Below are 16,955 nucleotides of genomic sequence, written 5' to 3' on the forward strand. Positions count from 1 at the left end.
AATTTTTTATTTTTATTAATGTATTAAATTATATTTTGCAATTACAAAAAAACCTTTTTTTCCCCCTTAATTCTATTAAATTTATAGAATTTAAGATTTAAAAATGGAAACAAAAATGTGTGAACTGAAATCATTCATTGATTTGGTAATAATTCCAAACAAGTAAAGTAATTAATATCTTACCCTTAATGAATCAAAAGTTTAATAATTTATGTGAATAAATCATAAATATATGCATTTAGTTTTTGATATCAGTTGATAATACACAATCAATATTGAACACAATGAAGTGACCATATATATATATATATATATGTGGCATGCACCAATGCAATGCTTGCTCACTGTGTTTTCCTTTCTTCTTCTCTTCCTAGCGACATCCAATAATGTTTTATAAGACATGAGGGAAGACGTTTTCTACTAGGTTTTCTTTTGTAGCCATGGATCGTCAATCCAATTCTTGTTCTTTCATATGCATGCATGCATGTTTTTGCAACCAGGCCAACCTTGACATATATAATAACAAACTTCTTCTAACACGATCTGATGCATTCTAACATGTATGGGGCTGATGAAGATGGAAACTGTGTTGGGGAAGAAGATATGTTCGGTCTTTATCTAAGTGATCTTAACACACTTTGATGGATGAATGTTGAATTGGTGATGATGGTAGTGCTGGTATTTTATTTTATAATACAAGATAGGGAGGGACTGCTGATCCGTATACTATATTAGTTCGTTGAGGTGTTCGCTGTTTTTGTGGGAAAAGTCAGCGCAGATAATTTAGTTAGTGTGCAACCACAACAAGCGGCTGGAAATAGAACGCATCCTCAACAAGGACAAAAATACGTGGTGGGTTCACCACAAAACTTGGTTTTTAAACGCCTCATTCTAACATCAAACTACACCAACCAACCCCACTTTCTCTCTGATTTCCAGCGTTTCCTCCTTGTTCCATATCTTCCATCTTCTTATCTTGCTCCTCTCTCTCTCTCTCGTTTTCTTCCTTTTTGTCTCCCTTCACAGTTCAGATTGTTAGTTTGAAGCCAGTTTGGATCTCTTATTGTCCTACCTGGAGCTTGGTGTTGGTAGCTGCAGTCTGTTTTCGTTTCCAGTTGCTTGAATTCCATCCTCTTCGATTTGGCGTTTTGGCTTTTACGGGGTTAATTTGGGTAGCACAAGGCTTGAAAGGATCCTGGTTTGGGCTTTGAAGGTTGTGCTTCTTCCTGGTGAGTGCTTCTGCTTTTCAATTTTTTGCCTTTCCTTATCTTTTCGGAATATAATCATTTTGGTTTTTGTCTTTTTGAGATCATGCCTACTGCTTCCTGTCCTGTGTGTAATTAATCATGGGGATCATTGACTACTCATTTTCTTGTGAACCACTCATATCTGTTACTGCTTTTTTACTCCATTTATTGCTCTCAGCCGTGACTCATGAGCCTTATTCATGATAGTAAAGCTGTTAATAGATAAGGCTATACCATCTGATTACTGATCTCTGCTTGGAGTCAATGTTTTCCTGGTATTCTGTTTATGCTCATAAGGTAATGGTAGTTACTGCATAAACTGAATTATTGATTTGTCAGGGATCAGAAACTTCATATTTGCTACAATGAGATGGCTTGAGTGTTTTTTAATATTGTTTACTTGTATGGCCAGGCAACTAGAAGTTGGAAATGGGAGGTGTCGCGGGAAAGCTTGAATCGCCAGAAATGGTATGGGTACCAGAAACAAAACTAGAAGCTAAAATGGTTGAAGCTATGCAGCGAAGGGCATCTAAAGGAACTGCAATGAAATCCTTTAACAGCATAATCTTAAAGTTCCCAAAAATTGATGAGAACTTAAGGAAGTGCAAAGCTATTTTTGAGCAGTTTGGTATGTATGGCTTTCTTGTAATGTTCTTCAATTAGCTGATGATTAACCGAAACATGAAATTTGTGACACTATAGCCACATGAATGAAAATTTTAAGCTTCAATGTCTGGCCAAAACTATGTTCTGAGAGAGATTGGTATTCCTGGCAATTTTCTGGTACTCCCTGGAGAAATACTCATTGCATTTTCTATTTGTCTGGCCTTCCAGTGAATCAATAAGTTTTATGTTGAAATCTTCAGCAAATTTTTGTTCATTTAAGCCATAGCATTCAATCTCACACACATGTTTTTTTTTTTTTTTTTTTGCATAACTCGTTTCCATTGCTTTTCTTTGTAGATGAGGATTCAAATGGTGCAATTGATCATGAAGAGCTGAAAAAATGTCTCAACAAGCTTGAAGTTTCTTTCACAGAGGAGGAGATAAATGATCTCTTTAATGCATGTGATATCAATGAGGATATGGGAATGAAATTCAACGAGTTCATTGTACTTCTTTGCCTTGTCCATCTTTTCAAGGACAATGCTGCATCACTTGAAGCTGTATCCTTAAACACAAAACTCGATTTTCTGTGCTTCTGTTCAAGCTAGTGTCTGTTGCTTTTTTCTGATAGGTAAAAGTCACTCTTTAAGTTATATTACGGTATCAAACGTTTTGGTTTCTTTGAGGTTGTTTGGCTGTTCTTTTGATGTGACAATTCCCATGTTTTTAGAGCACAATCAATGGCATTCATCCTTCTGTCACCAGGAGGATGCCCTTGCACTGGTGATTTCAAGCCATTGCACCTAACTTCCAGACTTAGAACCTTTCAGAAAGCATATAAACAGGTGTAGATTCCTATAATACAAACTATGATTGTGTTTTTCTGTTCTGTCATCTTGGTCTTTCCATGACATTGGTTAGAAATCAAGGATGGGAATGCAAAATTTGGAGGCCACGTTTGAAACTTTGGTTGATGCATTTGTGTTCTTGGACAAGAACAAGGATGGTTATGTTAGCAAGAATGAGATGGTTCAAGCCATAAATGAATCAGGGGAGCGTTCCTCTGGACGAATAGCCATGAAAAGATTTGGTCAGCTCTCTCTCTCTCTCTCTCTCCAATATGACAGAAAATGCAGATCCGAACTCAAATTCACATGTGCATTTTGATGCTTAGATTGCTATGTGCATTTTGTTTAAAGGGCAAGAGGCACTTGTGTCATCTTAGATTGTGCATAGACAAGACAGAAGAAGATTAGACAGCATCCAAAATCCCTTAATTAACTTTAGCTGACACAGATTCATGTCAGGAGTACTGTCCATCTGTTGAGTTCATGTTTTACTCTAATTAAACTAAATTCATTGCATAACATATGCTTATTGTGACATTGCAGAAGAGATGGACTGGGATAAAAATGGATCAGTGAATTTCAAGGAATTTCTTTTTGCATTTACACGCTGGGTTGGGATCGATGACATGGAAGATGAGGAAGAAGAAGAGGAAGGGAGGGTCTGAGTCAAGATATGATGAGCCATGGCTGGTACTTGCTCCTGTCTTGGTTTTCGCCCAGTAATAATAAGTATATCCAAGTTGACAACAGAAACATGCAGGATCATAGTAAGTTGGCTTCATTCCTTAGAATCTTCAATGTTAATAGTCTCAAATAAAGATGATGAAGGAGCTTGTATCGTGCTTTGCTTGACAATTATGCAACTATTGTCTGAGGCTAGGATTTTCCATTACTTTGGTTTTTATGTATCCTTATTTCAAAACAATCCGCCCTCCTGATTCACTGCATGTGAAATTCGTCGGCCAAGCCAGCATTGGTAATAAATTAACCATCAACAACAAAAAACCACACAGTCACAGAAATGGTTTGGTTTTTCGATTTCGAATCGACTATTTATGAACTTTATTAATTGAAAAGATATTTGAATTTTATAAATATTAGATTAAAATTTAAAACTATTAATGTTCAAATATTTGTCTAAGTTGTTGATGCATGATTTCTTTGTTTAAAAAGTAAAATTCAAATCTCCCTTCTCTAATTTCAAAAATAAAAAATAAAAATGTTACCCTGCACTCTAATGCTCTAAACAATACCTACTAAATACTCAATCTCATTAAATTACTGACTTTTTATATTTTATAAGAATTACCTGAAGTCAATTTATTTACAGTTTCAACAAACCAGAAAGGAAGAAGAGAAAAAGGGAAAACTACCCAATAAACTAGTACACAGCACATTTACGAACAAAGAATTCCTTTTAATAACGTAATAATAATAATAATAACATCTAAGAGTGCGATCTACAATTGGATTTTGATAATTCCAAACACTCCAGCCCCAAAAACAACATTCACTAACATAAAATCACCCTCACTTCTTCTGTAACCAAACCATACCTTTAACTCCCTCATATCAAAACTGTCATTGCAAGCTTTAAGACTATGACCTAATAATACAAGCACAATTTAGGGGGGCTGCGACTGCCCCAACCAAACTGCCTCAACCCACAGACATACAAATGCAAAAGCGCAAACCCTGACAACTCAGACACCTGCCCCTGACTGTGTAAATACTAGCTTTTAACCTTCTCCCAAACACAAGATAAACACACTTTCATATAGAAACAAGTTAGAACTGGCACGCAACAGTGCCAGTGCCCCGACGGCAGTTGGAGGCATTGCCTGACACAGCAACACCTGCAATGTCCGGGAAACTGCTGCTTACGGCAGACACTAAGACACAAGCTCCAAAAGCCCACATGGAGGGATCCTTTACCCCCTAGTCTTTGCTCTCTTCATACCAAGGCTGTTGTGGAAGGGGGATACAGAACCAGACATGGGAGAACCTTCCTCACGAAGTGTACCATTCAGCATTGCTAGCTCTCGCAGCTGTTGTTTCTTGTAGAAATCCTGGGATTCATCCTATTTTTCAAACAAAAAAAAAAATCATGATACCCAATAAACACATAAATTAATATTTTCCGGAAAGAAGGACGTTTTACTCACCACAGGTTTAAGCAAATCTTCAAGTATCTCCCGTGCTTGCATCAGGCGAGCATCAACTATTTCAACAGGTAGTTCTCCCTCAACTAGGATATGAAGAGGTTCATTAAGATGTTCATACCCAGGCTTTCCTCTCATCATTTCTTCCTTAACAATTTTAAAAGATAACATTACTACATTTATATCCACATAAGAGAGACAGAGAATTTAGCATTCACCGGAAAGAACAGATAATTCAAGATCAGGTACACTTTCATCAAAATCTTTTTACTTTGAGCAGAGATTTTCCAAACTGGTTTAATGAGCAATAACTATTGAGAAACATGCGAAGAAAGGGATCATTACCCTAGCTGGATCCTTAATACTGCCCCGCCCTCTTATCAGGACACGACACTCTGTATTTGCTTCCACACGCTTAAGAGAGTTGCCCCTAGGACCAAGGAGGCGGCCAACAAAATTGTACTGCAACATTAACTTAGTTAGATGCTAAAAAAGAAAATTTCTAAAATCACTGTTAGGACAGGAGTTCATTCATACATTAGGGTATTTCTCGACAGGAATATCCACTCTGATCGTTCTCTTAACAATAAGACCAGAAGAGCTACCTTGAGAACTCAGCCAGTTCTGTGCCGAAGAGGGCTGTACTAATCCTGACATCTGCACCATAGTATTCCAGGTTTTGTTAAATAAACCATAGCAACAGATTAATGCAAATGTCTTCCATCGTATGGCACAGATAAAATTAGGAAAAAGAGGACTCATTCCTTAGGCAAGCACCAGGCATTCCCCAAAGACATTTCATAACAAGTGCCTTGAACAGATCAAAAGATTTCATTCTGACAGAGAACATCCATAGAAGTAAACTGAAATTTGAGGACTACCAAGCCTAAAAACAGTAATATATGATTGTCCTGACGAATCTGGCCACTACGAACACACTCAACCATCAAGAAATTGGGATCAGATGAGACTATCTAAGCAGTTTCTAGGACACCGGGTAAGCTAGTATTTCCAAAACAGGTGACTGGAATCATGGAAACCACTTTGGGGGGATACAAAAAAAGGCTGTTCAGTTATTGAAGTCAGCACTAAAGTACACAGTTCAGAGAATAGCCCTCTTCTCAGAACTCCTAATATGCGCTGTATCACACTCAATGATCCGCATTTCAGGCTTCCATCCTAACAGAAACTGTAGTTTTTTTTTTTTTAACAGAAACTGTAGTTTAACATATAAGATTGTGACAAACTGTCATCCCCTGCACATTTGATTTTATCTTGACAATGATAAAGGCCAGAGAAAACAATGAGTCATATAATTAGAAGCAACGGTCTGAAACATTTTTTAAGCTAAATCTAGTTTTCCGGACTTCTTGATGTTAGCCTCAGACTGCCTGTCATAAGGGAAAGGACAATGCAAGCTACAAGTCAAATAAAGGTTAGGTTAGCATGAAATGTAAAATATTAAGTCAGCAATACCTCCAAAAGCAGTAAAATTAGATGGTAAAGAGTTATGTTAATGGTTAGTATCCATACTTCTGATTGAAACCGTGATGTCCATCCGTTCATATCGGCTCCTCCATTTGAAAATATTCCTCCAGAAGCCAGGGGGCTAGCTTGTTCAAGCCCACTTTGACCTAAAACTGATGCATTCCCCAACAGTGTGGTTACACGCAAAATTTCTGCTCCAAAAATGTCATTTTCAAGAATAAGATGTACCAGTTAGCATTTGTTAAGAAATCAGTTAGCAGTCACCACAAAATGGAGAGACTACACGGAATGTTAATATTGTCAGTTAAATATCAACTCTTCCTTCATAAAATAAGCTACTCTTCCAGTTGAATGCAAACTGGAATGAAATGAAAAGAAAGATGTGGTTAAACTGTATTTTGGTTTATTTATACATCAATAATAAGATGTCTACATATCTTCAAAAAGAATAATTTGACTGACTAGCTCACACAACCATAAATGAATCAAATCATCAGTTAGAATCTGAAATCATACAAGTGAAGAGAAAAAAATCACATCAAGCACTTAAAAAAAAACTATTTAATTGCATCACCACTGAAAATTTAGCACATTGTTGCATGACAATTTTGTACAATAAACAGAAGAAAGAGAAAACAAACAAGGCAACTAAGATCTCTCTCAATGAAATCTGAAAGAACTAAATCTTTCAAGCAAGTCCTCCAAGATTTCTCAATTCCTTGAGAGACCTTGGGATCCACGTTATGATGATTTCAGTAAATTTAAAATATATTTTATGCTCTTATAGTTGGCAGTTTGGAAACATAAACCCTTGAAGTATTACCAATTTTGTTTAAACCTACCATCGGCTGCTCCCCAAGATGTATACCGGTAGAACCATTAGCTATCTCTCTGTAACTCTTTCCTTCATCACTGTTAGTGAGGTTCAGAAACTTCCTTTTTCTTCCATTCTCTTATTTTCTCTTAGGACTGCACTAGCAACCTCTTTTTTCTTCTTTAGCCTTTCCTTCCATCGCTAAGATATGCCTAACTCTCCAGTGCAACATAGATGAGCTATCAAGGTTCATGTAAGATTCATCCTATTGGTTTATGAAACTAATTTAGAACCATTGTTTTCTGCTATATTTTTGTAGCTCTACCAGAAAAAAATTGAAAATGTAAGCAAGCCTTTCATTGAGGATTGAAATCCTATTGGTTTTTGAAAGTAATTTAGTCAATGAATTAGCTCTAGCTTCAGCTTTTGACAGGAGATTTAGTAATGAAGTTAGCGTTACCCGTTAGATCCCTAATTAGCATTTCTACATCAGTTACTTGTCAAGTCAGTATTTGAGGGTTAACTTTTACCTTTAAGTTGTTAATTTTCTTTTAATGGAAACAAATCGGGGGAAGGGGGGCAGATAATGTTCTGGATGAACGATCCTTTCACGAGAAAGATGATTGCTGTTTTGAAAAACTCACCCTGGTTCAACAATCGATAGGTATGTGGAAGCACTGGCATGAATGGACTAAGCTTGTGACGCTCTGCCAGTAACTCGGAGAGGTATCTGCAAAAAAGAAAATGGCAACCATCAGCCAACTTTGGATTAACACATCTAAACAAAAGAATCATCTCCAACTACCGGTCAATGGAGATATCAAAATTACAGAGTCATCTAAGAGTGTCACATACAATTCCCAGTTATTTAGCTTGGATTCAATACACCTACTTCCAGATCGCATCTTAAACCTCAAAAAACCTTAGATACAACACAATGAAAGCATCAACGCACTATAAATTCACCGACGCATAAAATCTGAACTGATCTGTTAGAACAATCATAACATCGTCAGAAACTTAGAACGAAAAGCATAATCAGCTAAAAAATGAATCGATCGATCACTAGATCTTGAAAATTCCAGCAGAATTCAACTAAGAAAACAAGTTCCACAGTGAGCAAAGCATCTTTAACCAAAATACAAAGATCGCAGTCAAGATCAGTACAGTAACACAGAAACAGCAAAAAACAAAGAGATAACCAAACATCCAGTACGATCGAAACCAAAGACAAGTATAAAACCAAAGATCGCAAGGCGTTTGAATAAAAAATTAACGCGGGAGACGAGAAAAACAATAAAAAAAAGAACATACTTCTCTTGGTCGAGGAAGGCGGCAGAGGAAGCTGCGGCGGCAGCAGAACGAAGGCCAGAGAGATGAGGAGAGTGAGGGGCGGAAGGCGAGGGAGAGTAGGCCATGTACCTGCCTCCGCCACCTCCCGATGAAGTCATGACTGAAAGAGAAAGGTGCAACACGGTGACGGTGGTGGTGGTGGTGGTAGTTGTTGTTATATAGTTTCCTTTTTTGGTTTTTGTTTATTGTATGTAAAATATAAGTAAAGAAAAAAGTAGTGCCAGGTAATACTTATACGTGTGAAGTGTAAATAAAATAAAAAATAATAATTACAAAAAAAGGAATGGAGAGGAAGAGAAGAGGGGAGCGCTGTGCATCAGTGTGTGGTGCGTGCTCTCTCGTTTCTTTATCCGATGCGTCGGTGCAAATGTTTTTTCCTTTTATACCTCTCTTCTTCATATTTTTATTTTATTTTTTATTTATTAGAGGCAGGTGGGTGTAATGATCTTTTACTTGCTTTTACTGCTGGCAAAGTTGACTGTAATTTTTTTTTCCTTAAGAAAACAAAATGGCCTTTTCTGTTTTTCTTTATTTACTTTACCAATAATATTAATTAAGCATTAATGTTAGATTGTTTAAGTCAAACTTTATAATTAATGACAACAAGGTCGTTTGCTTACAAAAAAAATGCTACAAATTATGAAGATAATCATGAATATTAAAGTGTGTTTGGTACATAAAATGATAGACAGACTATAGGATAATAAATTGTAAAATAAGTTATGCTTGAATAATTGTATATATATACATATGTTGCTTCCGTTTCTTTCTTCTTCTTTTTTTGTCTTTTTTTCTGTTTCAAAATGTCCGAAATGAAGTTCTTTCTCCATTTTTTAAATACGCTTGAACAATTATATCTAAATATATAAATATTCCTTTCGTTTTTTTTGCCCCTTTTTCCTTTTAACAATATCCCAGCAAAGAAGTTCTTTCTACATTTTTAGATACCTAATGCTTGAATGATTACATACACATATATTCCTTCTTTCATTTTTTTCTCAAAATGTTTTGAAATAAAATTATTTTCCCTTTTAAATACCAAATTTTCATATTTTTCCTATACTATAAATTTACTTTTCATATTAAAAAGCACTAAACACTTATATTAAATTTTTTCAAAAAAATTTTAAGATAAATGATATCAAAATCAAAATTTTACCAAAAGAGTATATATATTTATTTAAGTATAAATTATATAAATATATAATCGGATAAAATACCTTAATTCCTTAAATTTAGCTATAATTTCATAAAAGTTTATTGATATTTGAAATGGATAATCTGCTTCGAAAGAATATTTTTTGCTGGACATATAAGTCCAACTGTTAATCGATCATTAATGTTTTCATTAATTTGATGACATGATAATATTTCTTAAACAACATTTCATTAATTCTAAAAAGTACTACAATATATTTTCATTTTTTAAATTTTTTTCTCTTATTCAAAAAAAAAAACTTTTTTACCTACCTCTTATCGATCGGCCACTCCGCCGTCGAATTCAATCGGAGAGTACTAGATTTAATCAGATCGTGCTCCTTTAAAAAGATTTAGTCGAATCTGACATTCCATAACCAATTCCGGTTGTAAAGTGATTGGTTGGTGTAAAGGAACACTATCGCCGACTTGAGAGAAAGGAATATAGTTAAAAATGATGAAATGTTTGCATGTTAATGTCGTTTATATGTTTGAGATGAATTGTTATTTTTGAATGCTAATAGATTCTCATGAAATTATGAAACTTAAATGTATATTTTATCTTATATTTTAAAAAAAAGATAACATATACTAAATTTTTTACTTCTGATCATAATTACACGTGAGTCCATTAGTTTTCAAAATAAATATTTTGTTTTTAAAGAATATTTTCGCTTGACACATAAATCTCGTTAATTAACGATTAGTATTTTTATTAATTTGATGACATGGTAATATTTTTAAGATAATTTTATTAATTATTAATTTTAAAATTTATTATTATATAAATTATAATTTTTTATTTAAAATTATTTTTAAGGGGTTTAGGGAAATTTAGTCAAATCTGACATTCTATGGTCAGATTCAATGACAAGGTGATGGACCAGTGTAAGAGATATTGTTGGCTAGCATAAAAAAAAAAAGATATTTTAAATACTTTATATTTAGACATTATCACCTTTTACATATGAAAAACAAAGTGCACGTTTGGTAAGTTATTCCCTATCTATTCTCATGTTTTTACTCTACCTTCGTTTGGTACACCAATGGCACAAAGAATAGCTATTATCTAGTAATAACTATTATTTAAAATGGGATAAAACTCAAGCATAATTACACCCGATCTTTCTCATGGGTTTTGTTATTTCATGACTGAGGAAATAATCAAAATTGATAAAACTAAAATACCCCTTATAACTTAAAAATATTACAACCTTAGACCTATAAATATTTTTTTCTCTTCTCATTTTCCCTTATTCTTTCTCTCTTTTCTCATGTTATTTCCTCTCTCATTTTCTCTCTAACTGGCACTCAACACCGGGGATGACGTTAGAGGCGGCAGCAGCCGTGACAGCGATTTCACTACCGAATATGGTCGAAAAGTGTAGATCTAGTCATTTTTAATAAGATTCAACCGAGATCCAACCAGATCTGGCACTCAACGGCCAGATCTGGCCGCGGGAAGCACTGGATCTGGTGCTTCCCGACCAGATCCCACGGTTAGATCTGGCACTCCAAAGCCAAATCCAACCATTGGGAAGCACCGATCTGGTGTTGTAGTGGCTAGATCCGGCCACATGGTGCTCCAGATTGACATTTTATTACATCGGTCGCCTTTTTGGCAATCTGCCCATGAAGAAGAAAAAAGTAAAAAGGAAAAAAATAGAATAAAAAAGTAAAAAATTTGTAAATTTTTTAAAATATTAATATTTTTATATATAATTAAATCATTNTATTAATATTAATATTTAAATATATTAAAATTAATAATATATTAAATTTTTAATGAATATAAAAATAAAATTATTATATATTATTAATATTTTAACTAAATTATAAATTATTAATATTTAAAAAATAAATAAAGATAAATAATCATATATATATAATAAAAGATATTTTTATCTTTTTAATTTTTTATTCTTTTCTTATTTCAAAGTTATTATTATCAGTTAAATACTGTAATAAGTCATAATAATTATTCCTATTCTATTCTATTCGTCATACCAAATTATATAATACTTATTCTATTTTCACATTTTTCTATTCCAATGTAATAGTTATTTTATTTTATTTTTATATATTTCGTGAACTAAACATATTCATAATGTTTTTTTTTTTAAACTAATAGTTACGAGGGCTTAAAGGAATAGTGTTTTATTTAAAATATTATTATAATAATAGTTAAAAACAATAGGAAATGGGAAATTTTAAAGCATATATTCCCCTGCTAAAACCCCAGAGCCAGAATTGCAGGGAGGAAGAGAGATGGAGGAGAAGATTCCCTTCAAGAATCTCAGTAGCAGAGAGTATCAAGGTCATAAAAAGAAGGTAACTTTTCCTTTTTATTTCTTTTACCTCTCCTGTTTGAATCTTTGATTGCGTTGTTTCTCTTGTTGTTTGATTATAGTGAGTTGATTTGTTTTCGTTTTGTCCATTGAAAGGTGCATTCGGTGGCCTGGAATTGCACGGGCACCAAGCTTGCTTCCGGTTCTGTCGATCAAACAGCTCGGGTTTGGCATATTGAGCCTCACGGTCATGTAAAGACCTTCTTTTTCTAATCTTCTGAGTGAAAGCTCTTACTTTTGCATTGGTCAACGTGTTTTTCTCTTTTTTTCCCTCTTCTGGGTGGCTATTTATCAGAACACTAATGTAGAGCAGTTTTCTTTGCTGGTTTTGATACCTTCGATGTTAGAATTTAATAACGCTCTGTTGCTAATGGTGATTTGCTATTTTCTGGTGCAGGGTAAGGCTAAAGATATTGAATTGAAGGGTCACACCGATAGTGTGGATCAATTATGTTGGGACCCTAAGCATGCTGATCTCATAGCAACTGCATCTGGTGACAAGACTGTTCGCTTGTGGGATGCTCGCAGTAAGTGAATGCTCTTTTGCATTATTGTTTAGAGCCTAGAGGGCTGAAGAGGGAAGGGAAAGACAACTAAAGTTTGTACAGTTCAGTCTTAATTCTTATGTTTAATATTATGGACACTTCATTGAATCTGAATGAAAGCTCCCTGTTGGAGGCTGACTAAATTAACAGTTATGAAGACACCTAGTTGCTTAACCATTAGATGGGTGTTTACTTTTGCTTGCTTCGGCTTTTGCAGGTGGAAAGTGCTCACAGCAAGCAGAACTTAGTGGGGAGAATATAAACATCACTTATAAACCTGATGGGACACATATTGCTGTTGGTAATAGGGTATGTCCTACTGTCTTATGTCACTTGGAGCACTTCAGCTCATCTGCAACTTGGAACTTTTTACATGTACTCAACTCTGAGTAGCAGTAGGGCAGTTTCTGTTGCATTATTTCATCAGTCATTGATCTTACTCTGTTTTATTTTACTGTAGGATGATGAATTAACAATATTGGATGTTCGAAAATTTAAGCCAATGCACAGGCGCAAGTTCAGTTATGAGGTATTGTTATATTGTTGGACCTAATGGCTTATCGTATGAAGGTTGAAATTTGATATCTAAGCTGTATAATTAAACAGATGAATAAATTTTCTGATATGCAAATCGAGTGATTGAGTCATACACTTTGAGTCATACACTTCTTTTTCCAGGTAAATGAAATTGCTTGGAACATGACAGGAGATATGTTCTTTTTGACGACTGGAAATGGTTAGAACAATTTCTAAGTTAGCAATTATGCTTCTTCTTTGATCCTAAATTGTTTATTATTACTCCATAAATTGTATGGTGTTTTTGTTCTTGATTTTGTAGTATGTGTTGATTGTTCTTCTCAGGTACTGTTGAAGTACTCGCATACCCGTCGCTTAGACCAGTTGACACCCTCATGGCTCACACGGCTGGTTGCTACTGCATTGCAATTGATCCAACAGGAAGGTTTGGTTTAAATCTGTCTCAGTTTTTAAGCTTTGTTGCACCATGTCATTGTTGGTTGCCCGCCCTCATATATATATGCATACATCATGTAGGAGCCACTCTGGATCTATATACTAGAATCTATCCCTTTAGGATTTATATATTTGTCACTACTTTCGTACACATTAGATCATATTTTTGTTCTTTATATTTTAATTTAAGGTAATTTGTTTCCAATAAATCCATTACACTTTTGTGGTAGATATTTTGCTGTTGGAAGTGCTGATTCCTTAGTCAGCCTCTGGGATATATCAGAGATGCTTTGCGTGCGAACATTTACAAAGCTCGAGTAAGTTTCACTTAAATTTACACCTTTATATTTTAATTCCCTGATCTGATATATCTGGACTATTATGTATTTGAGGTTGGGGCTTTAATCATGTTTGCCATGGGCATGAAATGACCATTTGAGTTCCTGCAGATGGCCTGTCCGGACAATAAGCTTCAATTCCACGGGGGACTATATTGCTTCTGCCAGTGAAGATCTATTTATTGATATAGTATGTCTTGATTGGACTTCCTTACATTGGCTCTTCTTTCTTTTGAAAATAGGTTTCATCTGTAGGATAGGTCTATAAAGCATTTAGTTAAATTCTTCATGTTTATGCTATTGTCTGATGAAACAGTCTAATGTTCACACTGGACGAACTGTGCACCAAATTCCTTGCCGAGCTGCCATGAATAGCGTGGAATGGAATCCAAAATACAATTTACTTGCTTATGCTGGAGATGACAAGAACAAATATTCAGCCGATGAAGGTGCAATGATATCCATTATTATGGAGATAATATTTTGTCATAGATGGAAATGATTCCTTACTGTCTTGTTTCTTCTTTTGCAGGTGTATTTCGGATATTTGGCTTCGAGAGCAGTTAATGAAGCAGTAGTTCTAGTTGGAATATTTACCATTTTCTCCACAAACCAAGTATTAGTAACTTATGTATTTGTGAATTAATGTTGTAAAACTTGATTATTGTTTTATCCAATAAATGGATTTGAATTTCCATATTGTTTCTTTTCTTATTGTACTGTCTATTGGCACCATGGTCTAATGCATTCATTCAAGTGGAAATTCAGACGAGAAATGAATAAAGAACAAAATAGAAAGAAGGAGAATGAAGACTGATTTTTTATTTGACTTGAATAGAACTTCTTGTACAGCTTAAACTGAGCACACAAGTAGTGTTGCTAATGAGACCTCAAAACCATCCCAAGAAATATGATACTAGAATCTCTGATGGGCTGTACAGAATGTTGCAAAATCTTCTAATGGTTCCTTTCATCAACAATTCCACACTCAGGGGATAGAGCTTCGGGCACAAAAGTTTAAATGTAAGTCTGGCCTAGGATGAAGTGTTTGAGCTCTGAAACTAAGGAATCGAAGTTATCATCTCAGACTCCATAAGGTCACCCAAGCGCCTCTGCAACACTGTAGCATTCAGTGAACCTGTTCTTGATTTATCTGCTAGTCATGGAGTTCCCGAGTCACAGTTCATAGCTCCAGAAGGTTATCTAATCATAATCGGACCAAGATGCTTCATCCCCAATGAAGACCTCAAGTGGGATTCAGCCATATCACAGTTCTCCAATGAAAACACAGGAGAGATCTGCAGACCTCTATGAAGAAATGAATTGGAATCAGATACGAGCAGAACCTCTATTTGGATATTGAAATTTTCTCCAAGGATTGGCAGTGCAGTTTACCTTTACTCATGTTGATCAATCATATATCATTGATAATTGTTTTCTGCTGCAATCTTCAACTAAACAACCTGCAAAGATCGTTTCCGTTATAAATGATCTCGGAGAAGAACTTATTGTCATTTTCTCTTCTATTTGATTTGAATCTAATAGCTGCTGACATTACCTTCAACTTTCGTTTAAATTCCACAGAGAACAAACTTGCAGGCTGGAAAAACTAAACCTGAGAAGCAAACAAGACAAAGAGTAATCAGGTACTGAGAGCACCATGTTAGAGGCTTCCATTTGATTTCGACGCTGGAACTCTTCATCCTTTTGCCAATGTGAGGCTCCCTGGACAAATCAAAGCTTGCCCCTTTCATCCTCAGTTCTTGAATGCATCTTGTAAGTGCCCGGTTATCGTTTCTCTCTCTCTGCAACTGCCCCCAAACTTTCCAGTGCCTGCAGAGCTTAACCTGAGCCAAAAACACAAACACAAGTGAAGTTGACATTGAAACAAGGGATGGTATCCACCATTTCTTGCAGGTGTGGTGCTCCTGGGCACTAACGGAAGATGTAAACAAAATGTTGAAGAAAAACCCATGGAAGATCAAAAAGAAACAACACAGCTGAAAGATCTCTCTCTTGATAGAGTCCAGCCTGGATTCTTTGTGAGCAATCCTGCGGCCAAAAAGATCTTCCTCTCTTTGCCACAACTTGAGAAGCAAAAGATGGCCTGGACTCTGAGAGATCTCCGTCAGTGGATGGTTTTGGATTGCTGTGATTGTGTTCAAAGCACATGAGAGCTTCTGTTGATGCTCTTCATCTACTGGGATTTCTACAACATGGGCATCTTTCATTTCAGCCATTACTGGTTGCTAATATAAACTAGAATATGTATATGCAGGTTGACAGGAAACAAGAAAATGAATGCTGATGATCCTGTAAGATCTTGAAAACAGAAGTAAATGGAGAGCTTGAGAGTTTGAGGATCAGATTGCCTTGTTTGTGCCAAATGAGGGAGAGTTTCAGATACTTAAATTGTTTGCCAGGAACGCCTGAGATTGCAAACGGTAACATTTCACAGCCAACGGTCAGATTTTCTTTCCATTTTATATTATGCTTCAGTTCATACTGAAACGGTCACTTCTCTTATTGGGCTCTGCTTGAAAAGCAAAACCCTTTTAGCTTGTCACCCAAATGGTAAGCCCAAACTTACAAGACTGCAAGCCCAAAATTCTCTGCTCGGAGAGAGAGAGAGAGAGAGAGAGTACGTTACGTTNTCTCTGCTCGGAGAGAGAGAGAGAGAGAGAGAGAGTACGTTCTACTTTGAGCCTATGGAAATGGAATCACGTATAGTAGCATAATTCCTCCATCCACTTCCAACGAAAAAGAAAAATAAAAAGGAAAGGGAAAGGGAAATCCATGAAATGAAATAGGGAAAAAGGTTCGGTCTAATGACGTTCATTTTGCCGTGAAAAAGTGGCAGCCAAAGCATTGCAGATATGCAGAATCATTCCTTCCTATTCCTAACACTGTTACTAGCTAGGCTGTGTTGTGTGCCTTTGGTATTACAGGGCTTAAAAGTAAGGCTGGATATGCAAAACAACTTTGCGGATTAGATTCTTCATGAAATCACTGAAGCAGAGTGAGTAGTAGACAAAGT

General features: G+C 35.5%; 4 protein-coding genes across 5 annotated transcripts; 2 read left to right on the forward strand and 2 right to left on the reverse strand.

Moving 5' to 3' along the window:
- On the forward strand, positions 782 to 3,648 carry LOC18593180 (probable calcium-binding protein CML21). The gene is made up of 5 exons (XM_007020265.2): positions 782 to 1,229; positions 1,660 to 1,875; positions 2,211 to 2,413; positions 2,775 to 2,943; positions 3,245 to 3,648. Exons 2-5 carry the CDS (start codon positions 1,677 to 1,679, stop codon positions 3,364 to 3,366), a joined length of 693 nt encoding a protein of 230 aa, XP_007020327.2. The 5' UTR covers positions 782 to 1,229; positions 1,660 to 1,676; the 3' UTR covers positions 3,367 to 3,648.
- LOC18593181 (KH domain-containing protein At5g56140) lies at positions 4,113 to 8,865 on the reverse strand. Its single transcript, XM_018124683.1, has 7 exons — positions 8,480 to 8,865; positions 7,810 to 7,895; positions 6,397 to 6,542; positions 5,401 to 5,520; positions 5,209 to 5,325; positions 4,867 to 5,010; positions 4,113 to 4,782 (listed from the first exon to the last, which is right to left on the reverse strand). Exons 1-7 carry the CDS (start codon positions 8,614 to 8,616, stop codon positions 4,633 to 4,635), a joined length of 900 nt encoding a protein of 299 aa, XP_017980172.1. The 5' UTR covers positions 8,617 to 8,865; the 3' UTR covers positions 4,113 to 4,632.
- LOC18593182 (THO complex subunit 3) lies at positions 11,918 to 14,624 on the forward strand. The gene is made up of 11 exons (XM_007020267.2): positions 11,918 to 12,046; positions 12,160 to 12,255; positions 12,461 to 12,590; positions 12,826 to 12,917; positions 13,069 to 13,137; positions 13,287 to 13,344; positions 13,470 to 13,569; positions 13,811 to 13,897; positions 14,030 to 14,108; positions 14,235 to 14,367; positions 14,451 to 14,624. The coding sequence occupies exons 1-11, from the start codon at positions 11,984 to 11,986 to the stop codon at positions 14,483 to 14,485; spliced, it is 942 nt and encodes a 313-aa protein (XP_007020329.1). The 5' UTR covers positions 11,918 to 11,983; the 3' UTR covers positions 14,486 to 14,624.
- Positions 14,717 to 16,328, reverse strand: LOC18593183. Of its 2 annotated transcripts, none has more exons than XM_007020269.2 (3): positions 15,477 to 16,328; positions 15,314 to 15,381; positions 14,717 to 15,216 (listed from the first exon to the last, which is right to left on the reverse strand). In XM_007020269.2, exon 1 carries the CDS (start codon positions 16,156 to 16,158, stop codon positions 15,490 to 15,492), a length of 669 nt encoding a protein of 222 aa, XP_007020331.1. In that variant the 5' UTR covers positions 16,159 to 16,328; the 3' UTR covers positions 14,717 to 15,216; positions 15,314 to 15,381; positions 15,477 to 15,489. The 2 variants fall into 2 exon arrangements, with proteins under 2 accessions (XP_007020331.1, XP_007020330.1); XM_007020268.2 differs by having other exon boundaries at positions 14,717 to 15,226.

Source organism: Theobroma cacao, chromosome 7 (genome assembly GCF_000208745.1).
Source record: "Theobroma cacao cultivar B97-61/B2 chromosome 7, Criollo_cocoa_genome_V2, whole genome shotgun sequence".
Taxonomy (NCBI): Eukaryota; Viridiplantae; Streptophyta; class Magnoliopsida; order Malvales; family Malvaceae; genus Theobroma; species Theobroma cacao.